Source organism: Prionailurus viverrinus, chromosome C1 (assembly GCF_022837055.1).
Source record: "Prionailurus viverrinus isolate Anna chromosome C1, UM_Priviv_1.0, whole genome shotgun sequence".
Lineage (NCBI taxonomy): Eukaryota > Metazoa > Chordata > Mammalia > Carnivora > Felidae > Prionailurus > Prionailurus viverrinus.
In genome coordinates this window covers 194063920-194076025 of record NC_062568.1, presented here as the reverse complement: position 1 = coordinate 194076025, position 12106 = coordinate 194063920, and the positions used below count along the sequence as shown (strand labels likewise).

Genomic DNA, 12106 nt, shown 5'->3' with positions numbered 1-12106 from the left:
ACATCTTTTTTTTTTTTAAGTAATTTAAGTAATCTCTACACTCAATGTGGGGTTTGAACTCACAGCTCTGAGATCAAGAGTCACACGCTCTACTGACAGAGCCAGCCAGCTGCCTCTGGAGCTTTCAAAACTAAAGCATCTATGGATATTCTTATGTCAGTCTTTATGTGGACAAATGTTTTAATTTCTTTCAAGTGATTACCTAGGAATGGAATTGCTAGGTCATAGGGTAAATATAAGCTTAACTTTACATGAAACTGCCAGTCTTTAAGGTGATGGTAGCAATGAGATTTTTTTTTTTTAATTTTAGAAAGAGCACAAGCAGTGGGGAGGGGCAGAGGGAGAATGCAGGAGAATCCCAAGCAGGCTCCACACTTCAGAGCGGAGCCTGACACGAGGCTTGATCCCACGAACCTGGGATCATGACTTGAGCCAACATCAAGAGTCAGACACTCAACTGACTGAGCCACCCGGGTGCCCCGAGATCTCTTCTTAATACAGGAAGTAATACACATGGTATCTGAGGTAGTCCAGCATAGAGAAATACTTTGGAGTTATATTGACCTGGGTTCCCATCTGGGCTTTGGTATTTATAATTTGTGCAACCCTGGGTAAGTTATCTCTGAGACTTGGTCTTACCTGTGAAAAGGGAGTAATAATGAGATTGTGTATACTACTAACTAGCATTCTACCTAGTAGTGGCATACCAAGGTGGGGACTGCAATGCAGGCTATAAGGGGTACATAGTTTGTAAAGAATTTTAAAGCAGTAATAAAACCCACTAAAAGTCCATTTGCTTTTTATCATCATTATGCACCTAAAATTCTGAGCAGTGTCAGTGATAAAATACTTCTTCCTGCCTCCTCCTCCTCCTCTTATACACCATGCTACTCAGCAAATTATAGGGACTTACAACAAATAGTAATTGTAATCAATATTTAACGAAGTTAAGCAGGATCTAAAAGGTTGGAACTTAAGTGAGATTTAAAAGTTTTATTACAGGTTCTATCTCTGTGCACTTTCTGTTTCCTCTAGGTCCCCAGTGTGCAAAGCTTACTAAACAGCAGTATTTCCAAGGGTCCAGGGAGGCACACAAAGGTCTGTTCCTCTCTAGGAGTCATCTCTAAACATCCTTGCTCCCAGTTTCTTAAAAGTTTAAGGTTTTCTCTCTTCATTTTTTACCCACTTTTTAATTCTGATAGATCATAGGCATATTTCCTTCCATTGTATTTTACAATGTAATTATAGATTGTGGCCCAATATCTAAGCCAGTTTTAGTTATCAAGGCCAAAGTAACCCCCCCTTACTCTGCTCCCTATTAAGTAGCTTCCCAAACATGTGTTCTAACTTATAAAGCTCTTTATTAATATTTTTTGTCAATAGTTACTTTTTATTTTTGTTAGAATCTGGTTTGAGCTTTTTCTCTATACTCTCTTCAACTTACCTACCTCTAAACTAGCTTCTACCATGTGAAAATTAGTCATAAGTATCATATTTGTCTACTGTGGCGTCTGTCTTCCATACTTTGGATGGATTACTGATTTGCAGACAAGACAATAATTCTAGAAGCATTCATCCATTTTCTCAGACAATACGTAAGAGCTCAGGCTCTCAAGTTAAAATCCTGCTTCATGTCACCACTGTTAGCGGTGCCACACTTGGCAGGTCCAATATGTGCGGGGTTTTGTTTATTTTTACACACTAAGCAATTCTCCAACACCTAATGGGTGCCCTACAATTTAACTCAATTCTGACACTATCAATCTGGAGACAGCATTACATTGTACAGGCTAAGGGTTTAGTCCTATGACTGCCCTGCCACCCCCTACACCCCCCACTTCAGACACCAATCACAAGTCCATGTTGTCACCTGTGCTTCTGACCAACCATCTGTAGATTGGAGGGTCCAACAACCTCTTCCTTGGATTTGATTAATTTGCTAGAATGGCTCACAGAACTCAAACATATTTTACTTACTAGACTACCCATTTATTCTAAAAGAATGTAGTTCAGGAACAGCCCAGATAGAAGAGATACCTAAACAGTATGTAGGAAGGGGCACAGAGCTTCCATGCCCTCTTGGAGTGTACTGCTCTCGCCCAAATCTCCACATGTTTCCTAATGCATAAGCTCTCTGAACCTCTTCTTTTGGGTTTTTGTGGAGGCTTCAATAGATAGGCACAATTGACTAAATCATTGGCTATTGGTGAACTATTCAACCTCCAGCCCCTTTCCCCTCCCCAGAGGTCAGGAGGGTGGGACTGAAAGTTCTAACGACCTCCAGTCATATGGTTGGTTCCTTTAGCAACTTGACCCCATCCTTAGGCGCTTTCCAAAAATCACTTCATTAAATAAACTCAGGTGTTGTTGAAAGGGGTTTGTTACGGATATCAAGACATCTTTTTCACTCTTACCACTTAGGAAATTCCAAGGTCTTTAGGGGTTCAGATATGGGAAGAAGACCAATTACATATTTCTTATTATAAATTACAGTATCACAGCAGGTTACCGAATCTCTCTCAGTGCTGTCTTTCTTATATGTGAAATGAGTAGTGATACCTGTTTCTTAAACAAGACAACAGATACAGAGTGCTGGATTAGTGTCCTATTGCTGCCATAACAAGTTACCACAGACTTAATGGCTCAAAAAGACACAAATTTATTATCTCACAGTTCTGTGGATCAGAAGTCTGACCTGGGTTTCACCAAGCTAAAAGCAAGATCTGGACAGGGCTGTGTTCCTCCTGGAGGCTGTAGGGTAGAATTCGTTTCTTTGCAATTCCCAACTTCTAGAGGCTACTGCATTTCTTGACCCGTAATCCCCTTCTTCCATCTTCAAAGCCAGCAATAACAAGACAAATCCCTTTCACACCTACATCTCTCTAGTTCTCTGCAGCCAGGAAAGGTTCTGTGATTTTAAGAACTTACATGATCATAATGGGACCACCTGGATAATCTAGAATACTCTCCCTATCTCAAGGACCTTAACCTTAATCACATCTGCAAAGTCTCCTTGGCCACCAAACATCACATATTCATAGGTTGCAGAGGATCAGGACACAGACCTCTGGGGGCCATTTTTCTGGCTACCACAAGTACTTAGCACTGTGTCCAGCCCTTTGTAAGCTCTCAGTAAGTGGCAGTCATTCAAAGCTCTTGGTATTGCAAGGGAGATTGCAAGCTATAGATGTGACACCCCCGCCCTCACCACCACCACCCCCTCACCACCACCACCCCGGCCCAGGCACAAGTAATTTACATCCTGGTGAGAAAATGAAAAAGCTGAGGACAGAAATGATTCTGACCCTAAAAGAGTGATCAGAGCCATGCGTGGGGTTTCAACCAAGTGCCATGGGAGAGTGAGAGGCTCAGGTCAACAAGTAGTCTGACAAGTCTGAACAGAGTGAATGCACGTTAAGTGCAGAACCTGGAAAGAAATGTGGTTCAACCTAGCTAAGAATCTTTATAGGACAAAGGGTAAGAGGGAAGGAGAAGGCAGAGGAAAAGCCGTTCTAACTAGACAGTTGGGGAATTAGATTTGTTCATATCTCTCGATTCTTCCCACTAGTCTCACTGGACTCATTTGTTCATTCAGGCAACTGATATATGCCGGGCTCTGTATCTGACCTTGAGGATGCAGTGAATATAAGACACAAAGCCTGCTTTCTCGGGGCTCAGTCTGGTGAAGCAGACTACCATGTCAACACAGAGTCATAATCCAGCGTGACAGTAGGAGCCCACAGGAAGGGTATGCCTCCTTCCCAAATTTACAGGATAGGAAAAGCACCTTGAAGAAAGTGCCTATAAACTGAGACCTGAAGAATGAGTTGGGAGTTTATCAGCATGTTTTGGGCCACAAGTAACAGCCCAAGTCAAATGACCTTAAACAGTAAAGAACTGATTGTCTCGCTTAACTGGAAGTCCATAAGTAGAGTAGGCATTAGTATTGGTCACTCCTCTGTGTATTGACCTCACTCTCAGGCTGGCTTCCCTTGTGGTGGCAATTCCTAGTGTCACATTGGTATACCCAAAATCTGAAAGAAGAAAGGTATCTCTTTCATAGACTGTCTCCTGAGAATGAGAAAACTCCTTTTCAGGAAGCCTCCCAGCCACTGTGCCCCCTGCATCTGATTGGGGTCACAGGCTTATTTCTGAGCCAATCCCTGTGCCCAAGTAAATGCCACGTCCAATTTGGCTTATGCCTAAGTTCCTAAACCTATCAGTGTGTCAAGGACAATGGATTTACACTTGCTGAAACCCATGGTCTAATTTGGAACATAGAGATAAATAAATGAAAATCTAGGTATCATTAGGAATGAAGGAGGATGAGAGAACAGAAACCAGTATATAGGAATGCCTAGTGACTTGTTCTTTCCTTCCCCCATGTAAGACTTGGTTCTGCCACTTTATACCTTCTGCTTTTCATGGATTCTGTTTCCTCATAGCTCTAGCTTTACCATGGTTTCTCTCTGTGCATGCTTTCAACCTCAGTGTCTACTGATAACTGCCTCACTCTCTCCATGTTTCTCATTTCACATCCCCAAGCTCAAGACTCTGGCCCAGTTAACCTTACTATACCAGGCTCTACCTACTTGAAGTAAGCTCCAGAAGATCGGGGACTTTGTTTTGTATACTGCTGTATCCCCAGTGTCCGAACGGCACCTGGTATGCAATGGGTGCTTGATAAATTAAGTATATGCCAAGTGAATGAAAGATCAACTTTCTAGTTAATTGGCTTCCTTTGGGTTAGATATTCCTGGGCAAATTTTCTGTGGCTGAGGGGATGTCCCTTGAAGGGACAGTGGTAGGAGCAGAAATTTGTTTGGATCTCACTTCTACTACTTACTTTCATCTGAACTTCAGTTTACTTTTCTGCAAAATAGGATCAATGAAACCTGCCCTTTAGGGCTCAGTTGTTCAGTATCAAGTGAGATCATAATATTAAAGTACTTTATATATTGTAAGATACCAGGCAGTTTAATTCAATTCTGGTCACTCACATGCACCTGGAAAACACTGATGATGGAAAGGCTGGTTCACCTGTTCAGTTCCACCTCTCAGTATTGAGTTCCCCAAGAGAACCTCTAACTGGCTGTCTTCTTGTCCCTTTCCATTTACTCCCCAGGGTCACTCAGGGTGTGTCAACTGTCTGGAGTGGAACGAGAAAGGAGAGTGAGTATGAACTAGAGTACCGAAGAGGGTGCTGGAGAGGGGAGTGGAGAGGCTGGGAGAGGGGACTTTCCTCCTTCTTGGTAGATCTAGGGAAAAGAGACTACTGCTCGTTTCTGTGCAGTGAAGTTTAGTCCACCACTATCAACGCACTGTTGAACAATAAATTGGATGACCATCCAAACCCTGTGTTTTTGATAATCTAATGTGTTTAAGGAATAATGAGAAATCTTTAGGACAAAGTAGAAGAGAATCAACTGATGTTTACAACATATGCTTGAATTCTGTGACATCTCCTGTTCCTCACGCTCTGTGTGGCCTCACTCCCTATCAGTGGGGAACGTGGGGTTTGGGGGGGCGGGGCCGGAAGGGGAGAGGTAGAACCCCTTATTCTGCTTGCAGCTTGCTGGCCTCTGGTTCCGATGACCAGCACACAATTGTGTGGGACCCGCTGCACCACAAGAAGCTGCTCTCCATGCACACAGGACACACTGCAAATATCTTCTCTGTCAAGGTGAGCAGGATAAGGCACAGAGCGAGTGAAAGGCATGCATGACTGGTCTGTGTGCATGGTTGTATCTGCACATATGTGTTCCATGTACTCCCTGGGGTCGCAGACACCTTTGTGATCTGAGTATCTGATGGTGATTCCTGAAACCCCATCTCTTTTCCGTGTTCTGCTTCCTCACTTATAGCATCTAGGCCAGCTCTAGATGAAATGATGTTTATATTTATTTGAGTGGTGATGGTGGGTGGTATGGTTCCAACCATGAACTTAGATAGCAGGGAGACCTGTGTTTGACTCCCTGATCTGCCTCTTGGAAGCTGTGTGACCTAGGCAAGTCACCTGACCTCTCTGAACCTCTTTACTCATCTGTAAATAGGAAGTAGCTTAGGAAAATCCCCTGGACCCATGAATAAATGAGTAAATAAATCATTTAATTTTAAAAGGGAAGCAGCAATCCACAGGCTTGATATTATAGTTCAATAAGATGATTTGTAAAAAGGCACCTGGCCACAGGTGTTTTAGCTGTTCTGTGTTTGAGCTGCTGATTTGTTGGTGGAAGGGAGTTGAGCTGAGGAAAGGTGGGAAGGGGACTTACAAGTGTCTTCAGGCCTCTGAAGTCCTCGAAATGGAAGTGACATGAAACTTTGTGCCTTCTGGTCCCAGGCAACAGACTTGGTATTAGTGGCTCCGAGTCCATAGAAGCAAATGTGGACCTCATGAAGTAAAGAACTGTGTAATGCTTAGAGCAATTTGGAGAAGGTAGAATAGGCCCTTTGAGACTATAGCAAGTGTCCTAGCACTGAGGTACTCTCGACACTGGGAACTTTATTTGCCAGGTTGAAGTTTGGAGGAAATGACCTTTAAGGACCTTTCCAGCCCTGTAATTCTATAATGGATGTACGTGAGAGTGAGACTGTCCTTTATAAAGCCTCACTAATCTAAGAAATATTTTCCTAATTAATATCAAGAAGAATTACAAGATACATGAAGAAGGTAGATTTGAGAGCCAAGAACCTACTTACTTCCCTAAACCCTGCCTCCTTCCCAAGCTGATTTTCGCCTCCTGCTCCAGGGACCAATCCTAGATGATCTTCTGCAATTTTAGAGACAGAACAATGCCTCTTCACCTCTTGCATGGCAAACAGATGGTTTCTGCCCCATGAAAAGTGTTAGGTCCAATCTGAATCTTTGGGGTGGGATCTGGGAAAGGGACCTAAGCCATCACTTTGGCATTATAGAGCACAAAACGTTGAGTTCAGAAACCAGAATTTGACAATGGTCTTGTAACTTCCTAATAGTATGATTTGGGGCAAGGCATTTACATTTACAGACCCTCAGCCTCCTCTTGTGTGAAAGTGTAGAAAAGGATTCTTCTCTCTTCAGATAGTAACATTCCACAGATATTTATTTAGCCCTCAAGCTCCCCCTGGTGGCAACTACAGAGTGTGGTGAGTGTGGCAGTAGCCCTCAAGGGCTCGCCTATTTATTACTGTTGTGCATGAAGTATATTCTGTCTTCAGACAGGATTAAAGACTGCTGGTTGCCCCTAAAAATGATCAAATTTCATTTGTTTCATCTATCCCTTGTCCTGGTGATCCAATAGAGAATGGTATGTAGAAAATGAATTATTGCTCTTTTGTGCACATTTAAGTCCAGTAGGACTTGAGCTGTTTAAATGCGGACTAATGCCCCACCCCCAGCACCCATTCAGCCTTGTTGTGGATTGGGAGAAACTTTTCAATTAAGAAAAAAGGTAATTAAATCTTTTGAACTCAAGAAAGAGAAAAAGTCAACTAAATATTTTTCTTCCTCAAAGCTAGGTGATAGAATGACATGCTTTTAAAAATTACTGTTCAAAGCTATGTTTATGGCTGTTTTCTTCTTACCATATGTCATCTGGAATATTTTCTGAATTTCGTCAGAATGGTGGGATTCTCATTCTTTATGATAACTGTAGGGAGATGTTTCTTCCTGATGCTCAGCCCTTCCCCAAGGGTCAACATTTGAGCCATTTCTAGTATTTGCTATTATGAAGAGTGCTGCTCTGAGCATTTCTGCACAGGTCTCTTTTTTCTAATAAAATTATTTCTCAGAAGTGGAAGTTTGGGGTCAAAAGATAGAAGTAGTTTTTACTTTGTTACCTATTGCCAGAGTGTTCTCCAGAAATATTTGAACCAATTTAAAATACTACTTTCTCCTTAAAACACTGGAAGTCCTTTTCACCTTAAGACTAATATATTAGGTAATCCTCAGGCTATCAAACAGTCCTCATGAGGCAGTATGCATTTGGGAGTCAGACTTGAGTTTGAACACAATCCTGCTGAACCTCAATTTTTATTTTAAGTATCAATAAGATAAGATACCTACCCAGATGGCAGCCAGATGGTAAATGCTTAGTAAATGGTAGCAACTATGATTATCATCCACTCAACCCTTATCTGGGGAAGAATCAGAGGAAGATTTCTTAGGTAGTCCGGTTTGGCACAAGTCAGGACCACTCCGGCAAAGTAAAGGCGTATGTCCCAACTTTGACCTTTAGGCCTATGGGCTGATGCTTGAGATCCAAAGTTTTCTTAGTGGACTGCCTTGGATGAGTTCATTTCCTGCCTGATATGGAGAAGGAAAGAGGGTGCTAACATCCATGCTAGTCTTCTTCCGTGGCCAACCCTACCCCCACTGCCTGCTAATCTCTTCTTCAATCTCTCTGGAGCAGTTCCTGCCTCATGCTGGGGACCGCATCTTAATCACGGGGGCAGCCGACTCCAAAGTGCATGTCCACGACCTGACGGTAAAGGAAACAATCCACATGTTTGGAGACCACACAAACCGGGTGAAACGCATCGCCACAGCGCCCATGTGGCCCAACACATTCTGGAGTGCTGCTGAAGATGGGCTTATCCGGTAAGGGCCTGAGGCATCAAGTGGGGTCTGCGCCTCCCCTGCTCCCACTGCATGTTGGCTCCCCCGCCCCATCTTCCCATATTGCTTCCTTCCACAGGCCTGGCTCCTTCCCTCCAGCAGAGTTCCAGCCTCATTTGTCTGCCCAGGGCACTTGTCTGGGACATACAGCTAGGAACATTTGTTTGTCTGCTCTCGGTTTCCCCACTCTTCACCCTCTCCTGCACTACATCCGGGCCTGTCAGCCTGCTCTCACCAGTGCATAATGTCGGCCTCCTCTGGGCTTTCACTCCTGCTATTTGCTCCGCCTGGTTTTCTCTGTCCCCAGTTCTTTCCATGCTTGACCCTTTCTTACCCTAAGATCAGCTCAAGAATCACCTCTTCATAAGCACCTTCTCTGACTATCCCGTCCAAAGTACACCCCCCCATCATTCTGTCTCAGCACCCTAATTGTATCCTCTGTAACTGTAATCACCCTCTGTAGTTCTTTTATTTTATTTTCTTCTTGGTTTACCTTTTTGTCTGTATCACTCACTGAATAGTGAACTGTCAGAGCACCTCCATCTCTACCTTGTTCCTAGTTGTGTCCCTAGAGCCCAGCACAGTGCCCAGCACATAGTGGTGCTTGATACATTTCTCTCGAACAATTGATCAGTGGGCATATGTGTGGGAAGGGAATAGTCAGTCAGAAATGGGAAAGCGGACTTTCCCCTTCTCCGTTGGCCTGGATTGTCATATCTTTGCTCTAGTTTTCTTCATCCTAAAATGGTCTCATTGCTCTTTAACTCCTTTCTTCAGAGGTGACCTTATCTCCCCAACCTGCTTTAATGCCTCCTTTGAGATCTTATAGGATTCGCTCTTCCCTGTTACAAAGGAGGAGAGATATCTAAGTCATGCACGAACTATAAAACAGCAGTTAGAAGCAGGGCACTGATGTCAGACAGACCTGGAATCAAGTCCTACCTCTGTCACTCAGTGTTTGGGGCAAGTAACTTTACTCCTGAACTTTAGTTTCTTCACCTGTAAAATGAGAATTATCATAATATCTCCCTTGTTGGCCTGAGCCTCAAAATGAGATAGTGCCTGTGAAACCTTGGATGGTACTTGGAAGACAGAAAGCACTTGGTCGGTGACAGGTAAAACTCTGTGTTACTCTTATTGACCTTACCTAACCAGACTGTGCCAGGGCAGCAGGTAGAGGCCAAGCATCTAGGTAGGATTGGAGCCTAAGCAGTTAGACACAGGCACAGTCAGGGAAGGTGTTCTAGCAGTGAGCATAAGCTGGGCCTTCCAGGATAGACAGGATTTGGATGGGCAAGGAAAAGCAGAGTGGAGTCTCCAGCTTGAACAGTTTGTGAAGGAGGGGGTAAATGTGCCACATGGGGGATAGAGAGTTCTGTCTGTCATCGTAAGTGAGGCAGTTAGAAAACTGAGGAACGAGTTTAGTGGCAGTCAGGTCTTGGGAACCAGACTGAGGAGTTTGGTAAAAGTAAATTAACAGTAAGCTCATGCTAAAAATATTGAGGAATTTGTGCACGTTTTTGAGCAGGAGACTGATGGAACAAAGACAGTATTCTAGGAAGAGCAGTCTGGTGAGGACGGCTTAGAAAGGTGAGGCAGACAGGGTGGAGATCATTGCCGATATCTGGGCAAGAAGTGGGTGACCACATGGGGACACCCTCCTCATTCTCTGTGCCTGTGGAGTGGCAGCACAACAGTCCCCCAGACTGCTTCGAAGGGTGTGCTACTGCCAGGGATGTCTGGCATGACATTTACTACCTGAGTGGGACTCAGGCTTGTCTTGGCGCTTAGTGTTTCTAGATAACTCTTGACGACCTGTAGATTCTCTTTTATATCACCTCCGTACTTCTGTCTCCTGCAAGAAATTAGATTAAAAGTTGGAGTTAAGGAGCAAAGCCAAGTGGTTAAAGGCTGTCTTTCCAGTTCCGCACTATTCCAGCTTCACACTGGAAGCTGTGTCACCCCAGACAGGTTCTTTACTTGCCTTTAGCCTCAGCGTTCTAACGATACCTGGGGCTGGTGTGAGGATTTAGTTAGATAATCCATGTACAACACTTAGGGACACAAGACACAAATCATTTTCTCAATGTTAGAATCAGTAGAAATAGTACTTAATGGCAATATCACTGATCTCTGTAAAAAAAAAAAAAAACAGTAGTATTCACCTTAAGTAGTTATATGAAAAATAAAACAGATTGTGTGAGAAGCCTATTTCAGGTGCCTGGCACACAGTGAGCATTCAGGAAATGGGGTGGTTTTTTTACATTCTTATTATTTATGAACAGGTCAAAGCCCTTCCCAGTTCCTTTGTATAACAAAGCCTTGGCTTCTCCCCTGCCTCACAGGAGGACCCAATCCCCATCCCCTAACACTGTCCTCTCTCACAGCCAGTATGACCTTCGGGAGAACAGCAAACACTCGGAGGTGCTGATTGACCTGACAGAGTACTGTGGCCAGCTGGTGGAGGCCAAGTGCCTCACCGTCAACCCCCAGGACAACAACTGCCTGGCAGTAGGGGCCAGTGGGCCTTTTGTGAGGCTCTATGACATTCGCATGATCCATAACCACAGGTATGAATAGTTCAGCCTCCTGTGGGCAAGTCCCTGGGAACTTGCTGCCCCTGTCCCTCATTGCCATGACCTCTTCTTTTTTGAAGTGGGTTTTTAAAATTCTGTTATTTTTTTTAATGTTTATTTTTGAGAGAGAGAGTGCGGGAGGAGGGGTGGGGGGCAGAGGATCTGAAGCGGGCTCTGGGCTGACAGCAGAGAGCCCAACTCAGGGGCTCGAACTCACAAACCGTGAGATCATGACCTGAGCTGAAGTCAGATGCTTAACTGACTGAGCCACCAGGTGCCCCTTAAATTTTGTGATTAAAAAAAAATTTAATCCATGCTTGTTTTGGAAAATATGGAAAGTATAATAAACTACAAATGATCCACTACCTAAAAGAAATCACTGTGTATATTTTCTGCTTGTTCTTTTACTATGAGTATTTGTACAGAGTTATAATCTTGTACATGTAATTTCTTTTTTGCACATGTAATTTTATTCTTTTTTTTTTTTTTTAAAACAAAAGTAGAATATACCCCGAACCTCCACAGAAGTCCCAGACCTGAAACAGCTCCACCAGCGTGGGTTTTCAATGGACTTCTGGGACAGGGGCAGGGACATCTGGCCTGCTTTACTTTCATTTGTGGGTTTGGGCAACCACTGCTGCTCCTCACACACTACCTGACTTGGAGCGGGACTTAAACCTTAGCTTCCTTATCTATAAAATGAGGATGACAGGGTGGTCATGAGGACCAAGACAATGGACAGGACCTACTTGTAAAGCACTGTGTATGTGTGCATGGCTATCTAGCTGATGGACCTTTAGGGTTGCTGAGGTAAGGAAGCTAAGGGTACCTCCTTTCAGTGATACAAATTTAGGTTTTCCTGTAGGGAGTATGGTCTGGTCTAGCCAGGGGTATGCCTAGGGCTTATAACCTATATGGTTTGTCTTCCCACCAG

The 12106-nt window shown here is 43.7% G+C and overlaps 1 protein-coding gene across 6 annotated transcripts in view; it reads left to right on the top strand.

The window, feature by feature from the left end:
- Window positions 1-12106, top strand: part of WDTC1 (WD and tetratricopeptide repeats 1) — a 66280-nt gene that overhangs the window by 40555 nt on the left and 13619 nt on the right. For 4 of the 6 annotated variants that reach the window (XM_047868930.1, XM_047868934.1, XM_047868933.1 and 1 more), the window contains exons 4-8: window positions 1036-1098; window positions 5126-5172; window positions 5572-5683; window positions 8391-8578; window positions 10984-11166. In XM_047868930.1, coding sequence (XP_047724886.1) covers window positions 1036-1098; window positions 5126-5172; window positions 5572-5683; window positions 8391-8578; window positions 10984-11166 — 593 coding nt within the window. The remainder of the gene's footprint in view (window positions 1-1035; window positions 1099-5125; window positions 5173-5571; window positions 5684-8390; window positions 8579-10983; window positions 11167-12106) is intronic. The other 2 variants (XM_047868932.1, XM_047868931.1) reach the window with 1 other exon arrangement.